The sequence below is a fragment of the Brassica napus genome, chromosome C3, assembly GCF_020379485.1.
Source record: "Brassica napus cultivar Da-Ae chromosome C3, Da-Ae, whole genome shotgun sequence".
Taxonomy (NCBI): Eukaryota; Viridiplantae; Streptophyta; class Magnoliopsida; order Brassicales; family Brassicaceae; genus Brassica; species Brassica napus.
Window position 1 is genome coordinate 55,244,409 of NC_063446.1, and position 18,435 is coordinate 55,262,843.

The 18,435-nt window shown below is 42.3% G+C and overlaps 1 protein-coding gene across 2 annotated transcripts; it reads left to right on the forward strand.

Moving 5' to 3' along the window:
- Positions 1-13,226: 13,226 nt before the first annotated feature.
- Positions 13,227-18,391, forward strand: LOC106361923 (mediator of RNA polymerase II transcription subunit 25-like). 2 transcript variants are annotated; one of them, XM_013801732.3, is made up of 15 exons: positions 13,227-13,462; positions 13,979-14,009; positions 14,256-14,319; positions 14,404-14,534; positions 14,700-14,903; positions 15,010-15,075; positions 15,210-15,426; positions 15,512-15,579; positions 15,874-16,668; positions 16,748-16,801; positions 16,920-16,948; positions 17,055-17,123; positions 17,202-17,286; positions 17,490-17,591; positions 17,809-18,391. In XM_013801732.3, exons 1-15 carry the CDS (start codon positions 13,359-13,361, stop codon positions 18,250-18,252), a joined length of 2,463 nt encoding a protein of 820 aa, XP_013657186.1. In that variant the 5' UTR covers positions 13,227-13,358; the 3' UTR covers positions 18,253-18,391. The 2 variants fall into 2 exon arrangements, with proteins under 2 accessions (XP_013657186.1, XP_013657187.1); XM_013801733.3 differs by having other exon boundaries at positions 17,490-17,576.
- The last annotated feature ends 44 nt before the right edge of the window (positions 18,392-18,435 follow it).

An 18,435-nucleotide genomic window follows, 5' to 3' on the forward strand; every position in this document is an offset into this window, starting at 1 on the left:
CTTGTATAAATTGATATTTTTCATGCATAAATACATGTTTGAGGTTGCATAATTAGACTAAGAATAATTACATGTTCTTGTGTCTAAATCCTATTAGAATTAGGATTTGAAGTTTAACCTAAAATCTGATCGCATGTTTATTGGAATTTCCTGAAAATTTAAAACTTAATAAATTTAAATTAGAATTCCAGAATTTGATCATATGAAACCTAGGGATAAAATTTCATGATTAGATTGAAATTATTCATATGCTAATTGATTAAAAATCGATTATACCTAGAAAAATTGAAATCGCATGATTAAATCCTATTAGAAATAGAAATTGCCTTGGTCACATGCTATTGATTGAAATCTGATTTGGTTGCTTGATCACATGATATGTTTAAAATCTGAATCGTATGTCTTAACAAAATCTGATTCGCATGTTTCAAACCTAAAATCTGATTTGTTTGATCGCCTAGCTCGCATGCTAAGAAATTAAAATCTGGATTGATTGTTAAAGATAAAATCCGATTGCATGCAGCATAGAACCTAGATTTAATTTGCTCAGTCACATGCTCACATGATCCAAATCTGATTTGCTAGCTGATTACTTGTTTGAAAATGATGCCTTGCTTGTTTGAAATATAGAGATTTCATGAAATCCTATTCGCATGATTAAAAGCTTGGCCGTAGGATCAAAACTTCATCATATGCTAAACTTGATTCGATTACATTCCCTGGCCTATATGTGTTTTTAAACCTTGAATCATATGCTGAAAAATCTAGCAAATCCGAAACACATAACCAAATCCTAAAACTGTTTGGATTTGGCTTGGCCAAGACTATAGATGTTCATATGAACAATTGTAGGATCGTTTCTCAAAGCCTTGGCCAAATGAAATCTTAGCCAAATTTTAAGACATGATCACTTGTTTAAAACTTAAAATCTGATCATAAAATTACTCCTTGGCCGATATCTATAAGAATCCTAGAACCATTCGGATTTGGCCTGGCCGAAACTTATGTTTGGCCTAATGAACAATCGCATGATATGTGGGAACCGAAATTCACACCGTCGAATTTTGTTAATCGGAGGAAAGCCAAGTTAACATAGCCTTCCCTGAAGGTCCCGGTTATCTGCTGGGCCACGCACAACACAATCAATATGAAAGATTCGAAAGTAATAAATCGTAAAAGAGCAAAAAGAGAACAAACAAGTCTTATTTCCGAAATCGCGTTTGAGCGTGAACAACAGGTAAGATCCTAGGCCACGAGAGCTGTCGGTATGTTCGCTAGTCTAGCCACCTAAGTTCTAACCTAGTCGAGTCGCAGCTCGATAGTAAAAACGGAAAAATGCCTAAATTGCTCTAAGTATTAAGTTTGCTCTGGTCCCTCCTCTCTTCGTCCTAGGTCCTCCTTATATACTCCTCCTTAGGTCGGTTTCCTTCTTCTTGGGCCAGATTTGTCGCGAAGCAGGTTTTTCCATATTTCCTTCTTCTTTGTGATTATCTTAGGAAATTTGACATTTATCTCTTCCCGTGGACGAGATAAACCGTCATACCAGTCTTTGGGTTCAAGTCTTTTGGGACCATAGATGGGCCGTTGTCCGCAATTCGGACCCTCTTTGGGCCATATCGAGACTTAAGCATTTTTACGATTTTACTCGCGAAGTAGCCGTTGGTATAGGCATGGTTCTTCCAACGGAACCCTGTTTCTTCGCATAGCCGAGGCAGCCGGTGTTAAGTAAACCGTAACCTGCTCTACTACGAAGAATAGGAAACCGTTCGAGAGACATAACCTTCCCAACTTCCCGAATATTTTTGACGATGTTTTTTAGACGGAACATTGGTGTCGTATCCATGGACCCGAAGACTGAGTTACGAAAACTTCGGACGAATATGCATGGTTATGGGATGGGACCGGGTTCGGAATGGTCCACGGAGAATTGGCCGCGCTCGCCGGGCGAGCTGAGCTGTGCCACGATCGAGCTCGCCGGGCGATCCGTTTTGGCTGTTTGTTTTCTCGGGTTTTGAAGTTTTGACCGAGATTCGGTTTTTCTGAGGACTTTCGGACATCGATTCCGTCGTGATCGATTTTGACCCCAACAGTTAGCCCCCCAGCTAGCTAGGATCCGTGGACCTGGATGTTAGGTCCTAGCTTGCGGTATGGTCTGCTCTAGGTGGAATTTAGACGTAATCGTTTGTCGAAAGATCGAAGGTGAATAGTAAAGAAGAAAAAAAATTGTATAAGTAAGGGAAGTAAGTTTTTCAAATTCTTTACTCACTTCTTCCCTTAAGAAAAGATTCCTCCAAGATAGAATTTTTTTCTCCAAGATCTCTCTTTTCTCATAGGAAATGTCTTCAAGAAAAAGATCTTCAAAGAGGAATTCTTCCTCACACTCATCTTCGGGTGACTCTTCTGCCAATGAGGTGATCGCCCCGAAAGAAGAGTTTGAAGTTGAGGAAGAAGCAAAGGATGCGTACTACAAAGCTCTTTGCGGCTCGCCTCCGCCTTCGCAAGACATTTCGATTCCTAAGAGGCCCATGAGGTCGCCAAACGCACCCCTTACGCCGAGCATGGTCTCTCCCGACTACCTCACGACTCTCGGGGGCTTTTACCAGATTCCAAGTGGAGTCGTATTTTGGATCCCGAGTGGCAACGAGAGTGCGAAGAACCCTCCGGAAGGTTTCTTTACTTGCTACGAGGCCTCCCTGGTGTATTGCCGCATGTGGTTTCCGATCCCTGGTACCATCGTCTGCGCGCTTCACCACTTTGGGCTTTCGATCAGCCAACTAAGCGTTCTGGCCTTGCAGCATTGGCTCGGCGTGTTGATCTCGAGTTACAAGCTAGGAATGGATCTTAACCCTGGCGACTTCGAGGGATTTTGGTTTACCAGAGGAACGGGGATCGATGGCTCATACCGCATGGCGCCAAAGAAGGGTATGACTATAATTCAGGGGCACACTTCACATCCTAAGACATGGTTCGAGCGCTTTTTCTTTGTCCGGATAGATGGGGAGTCTGTCGAGGAGAGCTACCTCCACCTATTCCGTCGGGAGTGGAACTTCACCCGTGGTAATACGAATAGCCATATTTTTTGATTTGATACCCAGAAAACATGCGAATATGATTTTCTTATTATCTTGCAGTGAACAGGATCCTTCCGCCGACTCCTGCCGATCTTTTTGCCAAGCGAGATCTTCTCCGCAGCAGGCCGTTCTTCTGGAAGTCTTTCACCGTCGAACGGATTCAAAGCGCGGTGGATCTCCATCGATCTCGAGCCGTATCTCAGCCTCTGGACGTTCCGTATGACGTAGAACCGACCATTGATGTCTTGCCTGCTCAGAGGCAGAGAATCAGGTCTCAGAAAGGCAAGGGAGTTGCCTCCGAGAACGTCTTGGGAAACCTTCCGCTGCCAGAATGGAACCCTAGTTTCTCCCCAGGGGAAAGGAGTGGAACCAGCAAGGTTCCCCCTCCCAGCGACTTTTTTGCCGACCTCCCTCCCGGTTTTAATACTCATAAGTCGCTGGACGAAGAGTCGAGCATGAAAGTAGTCGCCGAAGGCTCCAGCTTAATCAACGAGGTTTATCCTTTGAAATTTGATATATATATATTTTTTTTGTTTCCCTTTCCGATCTTAAGTTTGTGCAGGGGATGAGGGTGTTCAATGCAGCGCTCGACGGAAGTTTCCGGGTGTCGCGTATCTCTCACTTCAAAGCCGAGGAGGCTGAAACAGAACTCTTTCGGTTTCGAAAGAAGGTCGAAGAACATAGCCGAAGACATGCTGAGCTCCATTCTCGGGTCCTTGTCTGTGCGGAGAGGAGAGGAAAGAGAGCGATTGTCGCCGAAATGAAGCGGAGGGCAGCTTTGTTTGCCACCGAATTCGAGAGCTTTAAGGATGCTCAAGAATTCGTGGGCGATTTTCGCGAGTGCCGTGGCTCGGTTGCTACCCTCTACAAGTCACAGAACGAGGACTTCTCTTTTCCTGCCGGGGTCGCTGAGATGTCGGGTCTTATGAACGGGTGTGCCCATGCCGAATCCTTGGTTCCTCCGATCGAAGGAAGGGTCCGACAGCTTTGGGATTCCATTGAGGTCTCGGAGGACACGGCGGAAGCGGGAACCGGTGTTGGTGATGAAGGTGCCGGAGTCGCGGACGGAGAGGTGGATCAGCCCGCGAGCTCGTTCGGGATCTCCATGTCCGGGTTCCTCGACTTCGAGCTTTGAGGATTGTTGGGATTATTTCCCTTAGTTTTATTTTGAGGTTTGATGTATCTAGGCCGAGTGTGGCCGTATTTGATTTATGTATGTTATGGCCTTGTGAGGCTATGTGAACTATGTGTTTGAGACCGGCCGTTTGGTGGCTTTGGGTCCTAGCCGTTTTTTGCGGCTTTTATATATATGATGAATGATTGACATTCTGTGCGTTTTAGTTTATACTTCTGCCAAGTGTGAGGGAAAGATACGAGTATTCACTTCGTATCTTAACTCTTAGTTTATCGTCTTGTTCGTTTGCTCTTACTGAACGAGAGCGTTCAGAAACGTTTAGGAGTTTCGCGAAGTTTCGTGAGCGTATTAGATATTGACGATTGGACATGTTTTTAAGATCTCGTATCATGTCTTGAGATGTTAGTGGACCAGTAGGACTGGGTTTAGGGCAAGACCTAGGTTTACTTTCGGCTCTAAGGCTGTGCGACGACTGATCGGCTCTCGTTTTGCCTGTGGGCGATTTCCACCTGGTTTTTTCCGATTTAAAGTCCACGACTTGGCGCCGGCTTATATGTCTTGTATGGAACGAACCGAGCACTCTCCAGAGACCGTCTGTAGTGCTGACCAAAATTTCAGATTTCTTGTATAGCGCGCTATGGTATCCTCGTCGGATGTAAGGGAACCTTTTCTTTTACGAAAGGTTAGACTACAAGTTCTTTTTTTAGAACGTTTTGGGTTTGTCCGTCGGGGCCAATCGACGGGCAATTTGTTTTTATTTTTACAGTCGCGGACGGACCGTGTGTTTGGATAAATTTCTCTCGAAAGTATTTACGACGTCTCGCTTTTTCCGAAAGGTATATCCTTTGTAGTGAGAAAGTTACGATCTTCGTTTTTTAGAGAAGATGTATTTGGTCTTGCTTAACCATTGATACGCAGTGATTGTTGTTTAAGTTAATTCCCATCCAAATACTGCTTGAAAGGTATGCGTATTTGGAGACCCTTGTCTTGGGTGTTTCTCAGGTTAATCTCCGATTGTTGTAGCTTATTGCAAGTGAATCGGGAGACCGAAATAAAATGAGTTTTATTGGAAAAGTTTCGAAAATATCGAGTACATGTGTTGGATATTCCGAACTTTGTGGGAGTATACGAGTATACGTACCCACTCCCCCCTTTTTGGAGAGGGGGATAGCTGAACTTGCCAATAGGACAAGCTGCCTACGTACCTCTTTCGAGGATCAAGCCATTTCGTAGTTCTGCTTTGTTGTTGCGGGCGTTCCTACTCGTTGGATAAGACCGTTTCTGTTACTTCGGCCGTTGAGGCTTTAGTTAAATCAACGGCCATTTCGTGAGTCGGGTTTTCCGCTGGTAGGGCGATGGACTCCAGGAGCCGTTGCCTGGGCGAGTGATTTCGAATCGCTCTTTGTGGAACCTTCGGGAGTACTCTGAGTTTTCTCGACTCGCTTCGGGCTAACCGCAGCGGTGTTCCGAGTTTGTCGTAGCTTATGCTCGGCCAAAAAGCAGAGCCTAGATTGTTTCTGGCATCCCCAGATTACTGCTGTTCCGTTTGCCGTTGGGAACTTGATGCTAAGGTGGTAAGTCGACGGTACCACCTTCATTGCGTTGATCCATGGGGTCCCCATGATAACATTATATATGGCCGGGTTATCGACTACGGCGAAGTCAATGATTTACATGACTTCCCTTGCCATGACCAGAAGTTTGATTGATCCGAGGGTAATTGATGTTGTGCCCGAAAAACCGGTCAGTGGTTTTGGTTCTGGGACAACTTCCCCGAGTTCGATGTTCATTCTCCGGAGAATGTCGCGGAAAATGACGTTGACCGTGCTGCCTGTGTCAATGAGGATTCTTCCCTCTTCGAGGTCTCGAATCACCAAGTCGATGACCAGCGGGTCGTAGTGAGGTTTATCGAGTCCGACGGTTTCCTCCTCCTCGAAAACAATCGTATCGTTTGGAGCATTGTCGGTCAGGGACCGAGTCGTCTAGTTAGAACTTGTTTCCGCCTTTCTTCCGTAGGCTTTGATGGATGAAACAAAGTCGCGATAGAATTGCGATTCTCCGATGATCATGTTTATCTTCCGGCGGGTACTATTGTCTCCAAGGTCATCATGCCTTCTTCCGCGTTTCTCGCCAGACTGGTTTGTGCGTGCGTCCCTCTCGGGAGACTCTTATCAGTCCTGGGATGGCGGTCGGAATCCAGGATGAGGTCTTTTATGCTAGTGACCTTCGAGAGGTTGCCAGCGAGGAGTTTTGCGGTTAGCCTTGCGCCGAGAACTTTGCAGTTCGTAGTGGAATGACCTTTGGTCTGGTGGAACTCGCAGTAGGAGTTATCCTTATACTGGTTCCTAGACCAGGTGTTTCCGGAGGTCTTCCATTGTTCGGAATTGATAGTGTAGTTGTGCTCGCCCTGGACGTCTTCTCCCTCGTGGTGGACATACTTGTCGTTTCGAGAGCTTTTCTTTTTTTGTGGGCGTCTTCTGCGGGTTGTACTTCTGGGAGAAGATTTTCATCTCCTTTTCCATTACGATGAAGTCCGTTGCCTTATGAAGAGCATCCTGAATCGTTCTCGGTTTTTCGAGGGATACCCATTGCCGGAATTTTGACCGGTACCAGAGAGTTTTCTTCAGAGCATCGATCGCCACTTTATCGCTGATCCCGGTGACTCTTGCCATTACTAGCTTGTATCTGTTCATGAACACGCGAAGTGGCTCGTCTTCTCTTTGAGACAGGCTCCAGAGATCGACGTCCGAGGTTTCTCTGTCCATGAACATGGAATACTACTTGAGAAACTCTGAAGCAAGTTGGCGGAAACTTCTGATGGAATTTTGTTTTAGGCGAGAAAACCATTCGAGCGCGGATCCTTTGAGGTTTTCGACAAAGAGGAGGCAGTAGCCAGCGTCTCGTTCGCGTTCCTTGAGTTTGCACCTCCCCATCGCGATCTGGAAAGACTGCAGGCGCGCTTTCGGGTCAGTGGTGCAATCGTAGATGGGAATTTTGATCTTCCCTGGGTCCGAGACGTTGGTCTCAGTAATCCAGGCAGTGGACGGGGTTTTACGTGCCTCCTGGGGAAGTCAGTCGATCGCGGGCGCAGCGCTTGTCGCGTGGTGGATTTGTGATTTCACCGCTTTCACCTCCGATGCGGTTTTCGCGATGTACTCGCGGAGATCGTGGATTTCATCAGGATTTCTGGCAGCCTTGCGAGCTTGTCTGCGTTGGCCGCGGTGGATCCTGGCCTACTTTTCGGCCAGGTCCTCCTGTTCTACCCAATAAAGGTTTTCTTCTTCCTTGGTCATGGGTCTTTTGAAGGACACGTCCTGCCGAGCGGACTGGCTTCGCGTTCTTCTTAGGTGGATGTCAGCACCGTCGTCCGAGTGATCGGACTGGTCGTTTATACCTAGGTCGATGCGCTCAATTTCTTCTCCTTCGTTGCTTTCGGTAGGAGGTGAAAGGTTCTCCGCAGTTGGCTGTGCACCTGGCTGGAGCGTTTTATCAGGGTTTTAGCATGAGGAAGCCTTGTCCGTGTGTGCAGTTCGATTGCCCGGAGTTTCGAAATCAAGTCTTCTACCGCTGCGGGCTTTTTTGGTCCCGCGCGGGGCTTTGCTCCTTGCCTTCGCCGTTAGGGTTTCCACCTGTTTTGTGAGAGAGGCCACGAGTTTTCCTTGTTCGTCCGACTTTTTTTGAGCGGAGGCGAACATTTCCTTCATCCGGTCTAGTATCGCGGTGTCGGCAGTGACCGTTGATACGTTTCTAGCTGGAGTTTTATCAGCGTTGGCATCGACGGGAGTCCCGTCGTGCGTTTGCGGGTCTTTGTCAGCGTTGGTCGTCATATCAGACTGAGCGTGTGTGGTTGCGAGAGAGATAGATCCGTACCCCCCTCCTCCTAGCGCCAAACTGTGGGAACCGAAATTCACACCGTCGAGTTTTGTTAATCGGAGGAAAGCCAAGTTAACCTAGCCTTCCCTGAAGGTCTCGGTTATCTGCTGGGCCACGCACAACACAATCAATATGAAAGATTCGAAAGTAATAAATCGTAAAAGAGCGAAAAGAGAACAAAGAGGTCTTATTTCCGAATTCGCGTTTGAGTGTGAACAACAGGTAAGATCCTAGGCCACGAGAGCTGTCGGTATGTTCGCTAGTCTAGCCACCTAAGTTCTAACCTAGTCGAGTCGCAGTTCGATAGTAAAAACGGAAAAATGCCTAAATTGCTCTAAGTATTAAGTTTGCTCTGGTCCCTCCTCTCTTCGTTCTAGGTCCTCCTTATATACTCCTCCTTAGGTCGGTTTCCTTCTTCTTGGGCCGGATTTGTCGCGAAGCGGGTTTTTCCATATTTCCTTCTTCTTTGTGATTATCTTCGGAAATTTGACATTTATCTCTTCCCGCGGATGAGTTAAACCGTCATACCAGTCTTTGGGTTCAAGTCTTTTGGGACCATAGATGGGCCGTTGTCCGCAGTTCAGACCCTCTTTGGGCCGTATCGAGACTTAAGCGTTTTTACAATTTTACTCGCGAAGTAGCTGTCGGTATAGGCATGGTTCTTCCAACAGAACCCTGTTTCTTCGCATATCCGAGGCAGCTGGTGTTAAGTTAACTGTAACCTGCTCTACTACGAAGAATAGGAAACCGTTCGAGAGACATAACCTTCCCAACTTCCCAAATATTTTTGACAATATTTTTTAGACGGAACATTGGTGTCGTATCCACGGACCCGAAGACTGAGTTACGGAAACTTCGGACGAAGATGCATGGTTATGAGATGGGACCGGGTTCGGAATGGTCCACGGAGAATTGGCCGCGCTCGCCGGGCGAGCTGGCTCGTGTCACGGCCGAGCTCGCCGGCGAGTCAACAGGCAACACGGCCGTGCTTGCCGGACGAGCTGGCTCGTGTCGCGTCCGAGTTCGCCGGCGAGTCGACCGGCAACACTGTCGTGCTCGCCGGGCGAGCTGGCTCGTGTCATGGTCGAGCTCGCCGGGCGATCCGTTTCGGCTGTTCGTTTTCTCGGCTTTTGAAGTTTTGATCGAGATTCGGTTTTTCTGAGAACTTTCGGACATCGATTCCGTCGTGACCGATTTTGACCCCAACATGATATTTAAAGCCTTGGCCAAATGTAGAAGCTTGACCTAGCTTAAATCTTAATCAAATGCAAAGTCTAAATTATCTTGGCCAACCTTTAAAAGACCTTGACCGAAGGTAAGAGCTTGGCCAAATATGAAATTTAGTCAAACTAATAGAATCTCTTGGCCAAAGCATTTTGGTAAAATCATCTTGGCCGAATCCCTTTGCCAAAATTCCTTGGCCAATGTCTTTTGAATAATCTATCTTGGCCGAATTTAAATTCCTATTAATCTAATCAGACTTAATTTATTTATGGCTATTTGTTGCACACTTTGATTTATTTAATGCATTATGTTTTCAAAATTATTGTCTAAGGGAACAAAATTTGATATTAAATTACCTAAGTTTGGGATTCAATACGGGTTTAATGAACATTAAGTGTTATTATCTCGAGGGAGAGAATCAGATAATCCCTAAATAAGTTAAGCATCCAAGACAACAATAGCCCAAATAGTTTTCGGCCAAAATCAAATCTGAAAATGAAATTGCACAATAGAAAGATTATATGGAGATTAATGATTGGCAAACCGGTTATGCCATTCCGGTTAAGTATGCGACATTCTATTGAATGGTCTAAGATATGATGCCCCTTTGAATAAGGGAATTGATAATATGAGTATTCACCATGATATTTCGAAAATAAGCAAGGAATTTCGTGGGCTTGATCACCCACGGATGGACTGATCATCCATCATGTGTGACGACATATGGTTGTACATATCCTTGTCAAAATCTGCAATAAGTTTGCAAGAGTAATTGGTGATACCGGTAGATTTATGAATCCTTATAAGTTGTAGCAAAATTTGTTCGCATAATGCCAAAGAACAAATAGAGACTCTCCCATGAATTTGATAAAGGGTCAAGAATTAATGTTCCCATATAGAGAACTTAAATAAGTTTCCACCACAAAGTTATAAGATGAGATCTGAAATTGAATTAAGTGAATACGTTGGATATAAATCTCCATAAGAATACATAAGGCCACGAGAGATATGATTAAGGCTAAGCCATGGATTAGATAAATCCGTATATCCAACATCATGGTGAGAAATAATAAGCTGGTAAACGATTTCGAGAATGAATAATGATCTTCAAATATGAATATAGAATAAGAGTCCAAAGAATGAATCATTCTCAGAACTTAAACAAGTCATTTGCCAGACATGTTTGATGACCCAAACTGAAATATACCAGCGGGTTGTGCTCTAATAAAATTGATATTGGACTTAGTTAAGATAAGACGGTTCCATACATATATTACTTGAAAATGAGAAGAGCATAAACCTTAGACATGACCATGAATAAATATCAGGTACCTGAAAATAATAAGATCTAAATGCATTATGTCATGTCTGGATTATAAATGGAACCGGTAAAATAATATCGACGTCGATGATGATATAATATTTGAATACAAAAGCGCTTGACAAAAGCGAGGATCATGAAACCAACGTCTATCATAGAGTGCACTCAGAGAAATTGATTAAGCAATTTGATAATGCTATAAGACGTGGTATATGAAATCTCTTAAGAGAAGAGATGTAGTCAAACCAGTTGGACATAAGTAAGTCTTTGGTGAGAAAACATAATAAGAATTGCGAAATTGCATAAGGTTCTCACAAAGACCTGGAATCAATTATAAATGAGACATACTCCTATGTGGTGGATGCAATGATATTCTGATTCTTTATAAGTTTGGAAAATATAATTACTAAGGCGTTACTGACATCCAGAGATATACTCAACAGGGGGAGTAATACGTGTTGTACTCTTTTTCCTTCACCATGGTTTTATCCCATTGGGTTTTCCTGGTAAGGTTTTAATGAGGCAACATCCAAAGCGTATTACAAACCACTTCGGAGATGGTCTTCCAAGGGGGAGTGTTATAAACCAAGGTTTGGTGGAAGCCCCATATTCGAAGACCCATATTCTTATGTCTTTGTATTTCCTACCCCATATTGTATTAGAGTTTCATACTTACGTAATTCCTTATATAAAGGGTTCCTTATTGTCTAATAAAGAGAGAGAATTTCCCATTATTTTCAAAACAGTATCTCTTTATCTTGGTTACTGTAATCCTTTTTTTGCAATGTTTTCAATTGAAACATACTTGTTTTGAGTATTTGGCCAAACTAGTATTTATGCATTTAGTACTTGTTTACATTAATGGAGAAATATCTTATACGATAGTTTAATGTCAACATGTCCAATATGAAAACGTGGGTGGGATACGAAGATCTTTTAATGTGTTTGAGATGCTTAAAGGGTGAGGAACAACGTCGATTGTTAAAAGATTCTGTACGTTTTTCTTAAAAACTGAAGTTTAAAAACTGTTTTCGTGTACGATCTGTCGAAAACACTGACCACAGATCATTATTGATTAATAACCTTCACGGAATCAACATTACGATTTTAGAACCACATTCATGTAACTAATAGAAGAAGTACATCTCGAAGACTGATAATTACTTGTCTTTTGTCTTAAGATTCATGCATCTTAATAAGAGGATCTTGCTTGTTCCACGAAGTATAGTTGTTTATAAAAAAGAATTAACAAGATCTTAAAGGCTACAAATAATGTATGTCAGTATGTGGAGGCTGGTTTTGGCTCAGATCATAGCTGATTATTGTACCAAACTTGAAAATAGTCCAGACCCTTTTAGTTTTAGGATTTAAAGAATATTTACAAGTCAAAACAAAAACATGTTCCAAACACACAAGGAAATAATTTTTTTTGGACAATAACAATCAGTTATTTACGGCCCAAAAGACTCCCCACTACCCTCTTGATGTGCTTGATTACTTGAGGATCCTTTACTACCTTAAATCCTAATCGTCTCAGCATGTGCAGGAAATCCATGACTCTTTATCATTTCTTCGATTAGTTTTGTTGATGTGGTGAAATCATGCGCTTCAAGAGTGTTGCATCTGCAAGTGTCTTAAATCTTTGTGCCCCAGTAAAAGCTTATCATTCGTTAGAAAAATTTACTTTTCTAGATAATTATGTAATCTTAAAGGGATAAAGAATTGGGTTTTGAAACTGTTATAAATACATGTCTAAAACAGGTATTTACCTTAATACGTTATGCTCTCTTTGATTCGCGTTTGTTCGCAACGAAAAGAAAGATCCTCTTATTTGTAATATGGACTTAAAACGGACTTCAAAATGGCCTCTACCTCTTTAGTCTGGTCAGGTGTTACCTTAGCGTTTAACACCTACACCAAAAAAAAAGTGTTATCTTAGCGGCAAGACATCGTTGAGATACCAGAACAAATGAGCGTATATAGAAGCTGAAAACTTAATAGAGGTAAAAAAAAAAATCTACACTGGACAAAGTATACACATTTTTGAAGAATAGCAATAAGCTAGGCTGGAGGTAGTGAGGAGCTAATAGAATGGTCAAAGGAAGCAAATGTCTCAATTTCCAACGGGTAAGATGATCTACGCTTTTTGTTTTCGCTGATTTGATTGAAGAAAAAAAAAACAAATTATATCTGAATATTTGATTTTGCTAAAGATTATTCCAATTTTCTGGAGTGGAGAGACAGAAATGCAGAACAAGGCTAGTTTCATCACTCCACAAATTGGCTGGTGAACCAAAAACAAAGGGGTGTAAATGGATGATGTTTGATTTGCATTCTCTCTTAAAAGTAAATATTTTAGTTTGGAGAAGACAAACAAGATGGAAAACTGCTTTTGAATGAAAATACTACTGGCTCTTAAAGCAATTTAAAATCAGCCTTAAATTGAAAAACACAGATTCAATATCTCTTGTAGGTAAAAAAAATTTTGAATTCAAAGATAAGAAATAAAATAAATATCAAGTTATTTAGACATGTATTATATATATTTAATTTATATTTACCAAAAAGACAGTTGTAACTTAATTTGGTTCCTCGTTTTTACCGGAGGAGAAGAAAGAAACTTAGCAAGACATAATTTGTCGAGAAAGTTACTTAAGAAGAAGATCAGTAATAAGAGGCGAGAGCGAGAGAGAGAGAGAGAGAGAGAGACGGAGACTTGCATCATCCTTTGAAAATGTCGTCGGAGATGAAACAGCTGATCGTGGTTGCGGAAGGCACTGCAGCCTTGGGTCCTTATTGGCAAACCATCGTCTCCGACTATCTCCACAAAATCATCAGGTATGTCCTTTTCTATTCCCCTTTCCATCTTTAGGGTTTCTGATCAAAAGGCCTTAATTTTTGATGATTAGTGTTATATATGTTGATGATGTTCTTCGGGTTTTGCTGTATCAGATAATTTTTACGGTACTAATTGCTTCATCTAGAGCAATCTCTTTTTTTCATCCATAAAGCAATGTATATGTAAAATTACTTAGCTCAATTACGTAGAATTGGTAATAAGATGTTTAATCGAGAGTCTCACAAAGCTCTTTTGGAGAAAATGTGTTCATCTTTCCCCTAGTACGTTAGTGCTATTCGGTTTTGGAACTGGAATTTGATGCTCTTAGATTTTGGGGTCAGTAGGTGATTTAGTAATGATTTCAATATTTCTTTTAAGAATTTTGGGGATGTCTTAAGTAAAAATATTTGGAGGCCCTAGTCGAATGTTTCATCTGGCTTTGCCTAGGACAGACCCTGCATATGTTCAAAATTTTACTTCCATCGTCTGCTAATGCACTCTTTGTGTTCGTGCAGGTCTTTCTGTGGCAGTGAGTTAAATGGAGATGTACGGTATCTCTGACTCATCCTCGTTTTTTAGGAAAACTCTAGTTTTCTTTCATTCTTGAGCGAACACACTTGTTCGTTGTTTCCTATTCCTCTTTTTGTTACATTTTTAATTACTTATGTATGTTAGTTTGTTAAACAACCGTAATCTTACAAATCATTGCGACAGAAAGAAAGAGCAAGTACACAGTTTGTTTTGTCTAGTTCGATGGTTGATGAGTCTTTTACGTATCCTCTAAACTTGCAGAGGAACCCTGTTTCGAGTGTTGAGCTATCACTGGTCATCTTCAATTCTCATGGTTCATATTGTGGTACGTATTCCAAATACACGCATTGACATTTGTATTGGGCGTTTTTTTTTTTCCATTTTATTCTGATTATTTCCGTCTTCTTAGGTTGCTTGGTACAAAGGAGTGGCTGGACAAGAGATGTTGATATTTTCTTGCATTGGCTTTCGTCCATACAATTCGCTGGCGGTGGTTTCAGTGAAGCCGCCACAGCCGAAGGTCTTGCCGAAGCATTGATGGTGGGTAACTTTATCTTTAATCATCTATACATGTGTTTAGGACACTGTCTCTCAAGCAACTTTTGACTAGTTTAGTTGCATGGGCTCATTGTATGTAATGCTGCTTCTGTCAGAGATGTTAAGATCCTTTAACCTCACGTTTTTTTTCTGGCTTTCACGAGGCAGATGTTTCCTCCTCCTCCAGGCCAAGCTCAACCAAGCAATGATCTTAAAAGGCACTGTATTTTAATCACAGCCAGCAACCCTTACTCGTTGCCAACACCTATATATCGCCCAAAACTGCAAAATGCGGAACGAAATGAAAATGGCGATGCGCTACCTGAAAGCCGTTTATCAGATGCCGAGACAGTGGCATCATACTTTTCTAGGGTACCTTTTTTTTTTTTTTTATGAATTTCCCATGTATTATACAATTTGCTACAGATACTTTTTTTTTTTTTTTTGGAGAATCACTTACCTTCGGTATGGTCTGCAGTGCTCTGTTTCTTTGTCTGTTGTGTGTCCAAAGCAGCTTCCGAAGATTAGAGCCCTATACAATGCGGTGAGACTGCTATCTGTTTACATTTCACTTTATGTTCAGCTAACATTAAGTGTTTCTTTTTTTTTAGCCAGCTCTTTATCATCAGTGCTACAGACTGTTTTATGAGTAACGTTTTTTTTATATATTAATTGCAGGGAAAGCTCAATCCACAAAGTCCGGACTTGTCAATTGACACGGTCAAGAACACATTCTATCTTGTCCTGATCTCAGAGAATTTTGTGGAGGCACGTGCTGCCTTAAGTCATTCTGCTACGAATGTGCCACAGACTCAAAGCCCTGTGAAAATGGACAGGGCCACTGTCCCTCCATCTCTTCCAGTCACTGGGCCACCTCCAGCTTCTTTGCCATCAGGTTCTTCTGCTGAGCAGGCCCTATTTTTAGTTCAACTATCTTGCTCTTCTTTTTATTTGAAGATCACTTTTTGTGTGAGTTTCAGCCAATGGACCTATTCTTAATCGGCAACCAGTTTCTGTTGGACCAGTTCCAACTGCTACTGTGAAAGTTGTAAGTCTATTTGATCTTTTTAGTCTGTTGGAGGAGGTGACAGCTTAATTGGGAACTAGATCCCTATTTGTTTTCTAGAAACTATAAATCGCAAATGGATTGTAAAATTTATTCTGTGGTGCTTGATAAGTCATTGAGAAATATTATTTTAGATTTAGCTAAATTGATTTAACGTTATGTTCTTGAATTATCCATATGTATACCTGAAATAAAAATGTATCAACTAATTAGATAAGATAACATCATATAAATATATAAAGCTTGTTAATTGGATTTCCTGGATTAAATGTTCAGGAGCCTTGCACTGTATCTTCTATGGCAGCAGTTCCAACTTTTCCGCATATCCCCTCCTCCGTAGCTCGGCCTGCTGCACAGGCAATTCCTTCAGTTCAAACCTCTTCAGCATCGTCAGTTTCTCAAGAAATGGTCGCCAATGCCGAGAATGCACCAGATGTTAAGCCTGTGGTTAGTGGAATGACGCCACCACTGCGTACTGGTCCTCCTGGAAATGTAAATCTGCTGAATAACCTTTCTCAAGTTCGACAAGTCATGAGCTCTGCAGCTCTGGCGGGAGCAGCCTCGTCGGCCGGGCAAAGTGCGGTTGCAATGCACATGTCGAATATGATATCGACAGGAATGGCTACATCTCAGCCTCCTTCACAAACTGCGTTTTCATCTGGACAGCAGGGAAACACTTCAATGGCTGGTTCGGGTGGACTTATGGGAAATGCGCAAGCGGGGCAAAGCCCGGGTCCTAATAATTCCTTTAGTCCTCAGACAACGTCAAACGTTACTTCGAACCTTGGTGTTTCTCAACCAATGCCAGGGATGAACCAAGGAAGTCACTCTGGTGCACAGATGATGCAAGGTGGAATTTCCATGAACCAAAACATGATGACTAGTCTCGGACAAGGAAATGTCTCATCTGGAACAGGTGGAATGATGCCTACTCCAGGGGTTGGCCAACAGGCGCAATCAGGAGTACAACAGCTTGGTGGCAGTAACAGTTCAGCTCCTAATATGCAGTTGTCACAGGCATCATCGGGGGCTCTGCAGCCTTCGCAATCCAAATACGTAAAAGTCTGGGAGGTAATGTCAGTTCACCTTGTCTGAAATAGGAGCGATGGTCTGATGATGATTTTAACTTAACATTTTCTAATTCATGTAGGGAAATTTATCTGGGCAAAGACAAGGGCAGCCTGTTCTTATCACCAGACTTGAGGTATGTTTAGGGCATTGACTATCACATGCTTGCTTAATGCTTAATCACATCTTTCTTTTTCAGAGATTTGTTGAGTTGCCCCTAGCAAATTGTAATGTCTTTGTTTATATTTTGACAGGGTTACCGAAATGCTACTGCCTCGGATTCGTAAGTTCATAACTAACTGAAACATGAAAATTGCTTTCTCACCCTTGGGAAATAATTATAGCTGCTAAAAGCAGTTTTTGATTTCTCTTTTTCTGCGTCTCCTCAGGTTGGCAGCAAACTGGCCACCAACCATGCAGATTGTTCGTCTCATATCGCAGGATCATATGAATAACAAGTAGTATTCTCTTGCTATAGCTTTTCATTGGTGGATGTTGTTTTCTCATCACTGAGTTTCATCTGCCTTTTGTTTCAGGCAATATGTTGGGAAAGCTGACTTCCTTGTGTTTAGAGCCATGAATCAGCATGGGTTTTTAGGACAACTTCAGGATAAGAAGCTTGTAAGTTTTTGTTGATATTCTATGCCAGTTATTTCCTTTTCCTATATATATTTCACTCTCGTTTATTCGAACTTGATTGCAAATATGATGACTGGTTACTGGTTTAATCGATATCTGTAAATAAGCTGTAGCCTTGTTTTGATTGCCTAATTATGTGCCTTGCTTTTTTATGATAACTGTGTCTACTACCTCTGTAAGTGCAGTGTGCAGTCATCCAGCTGCCATCACAGACGCTGCTTCTCTCTGTCTCTGACAAGGCTTGCCGCTTGATTGGAATGCTTTTTCCAGGGGTAAGTAAGCACCAAGTAAGATAATATCTATCTACATGGTTTCACTTCACATTTATCCATCAGCTACTAGTGTCTCTTTGAGTTTTTTTACTTCCAAACTGAATGCTTTAAGGAGGGAGCCTTTCTAATCCATCATGCACCACTGCTCTCTCTACATATCCGTTCAATTTAAAGAATTGCATTTATTAGTGTTACTGAATCATTTGTTCTTTTGTGATGCTTCTTCCATCAGGATATGGTTGTGTTTAAGCCGCAAATTACAAATCAGCAACAGCAGCAGCAACAACAGCACCAGCAACAACAACAACAACAGCAGCAACAACAGATCCATCAGCAGCAGCAACAACAGCAGATCCAGCAGCAACAACAACACCAACAGCTGCCACAACTCCAGCAGCAGCAACATCAATTGTCACAACTCCAACATCATCAGCAGCAACAGCAACAGCAGCATCAGCTGTCACAGCTTCAACAACATCATCAGCAGCAGCAGACTTCGCCTCTGAATCAGATGCCGCAACAGACTTCACCGCTGAATCAGATGCCACAGCAGCAGCCTCAGCAGATGGTTGGGTCAGGATTAATGGGTGGTCAAGCTTTTGCACAAGGTCCTGGAAGATCACAACAAGGTGGTGGTGGGCAGCCTAACATGCCAGGAGCTGGCTTCATGGGATGAAATTAAAAAAAAAATCTCTTCTTAAGGTTTCTACTTTCTGCTAATTAGTTTGTATCATATAAACATAAATGCTTTCTTACTTCTTGGTCTAACTCGACTTAGACGATATGGTTTATAGATTTGGTCATTTTGGTGTTTAGTTGGTGTCTTTTCTGCCTGAAAAATGGCATCCTCTTGTGGGTC

Coding starts and splice junctions, on each gene's coding strand:
- LOC106361923 (XM_013801732.3), top strand. CDS start 13,359: ATGTCGTCGGAGATGAAACAGCTGATCGTGGTTGCGGAAGGCACTGCA. Junction 14,010..14,255: donor GCAGTGAGTTAAATGGAGAT/GTACGGTATCTC, acceptor CTAAACTTGCAG/AGGAACCCTGTTTCGAGTGT. Junction 14,320..14,403: donor TTCTCATGGTTCATATTGTG/GTACGTATTCCA, acceptor CCGTCTTCTTAG/GTTGCTTGGTACAAAGGAGT.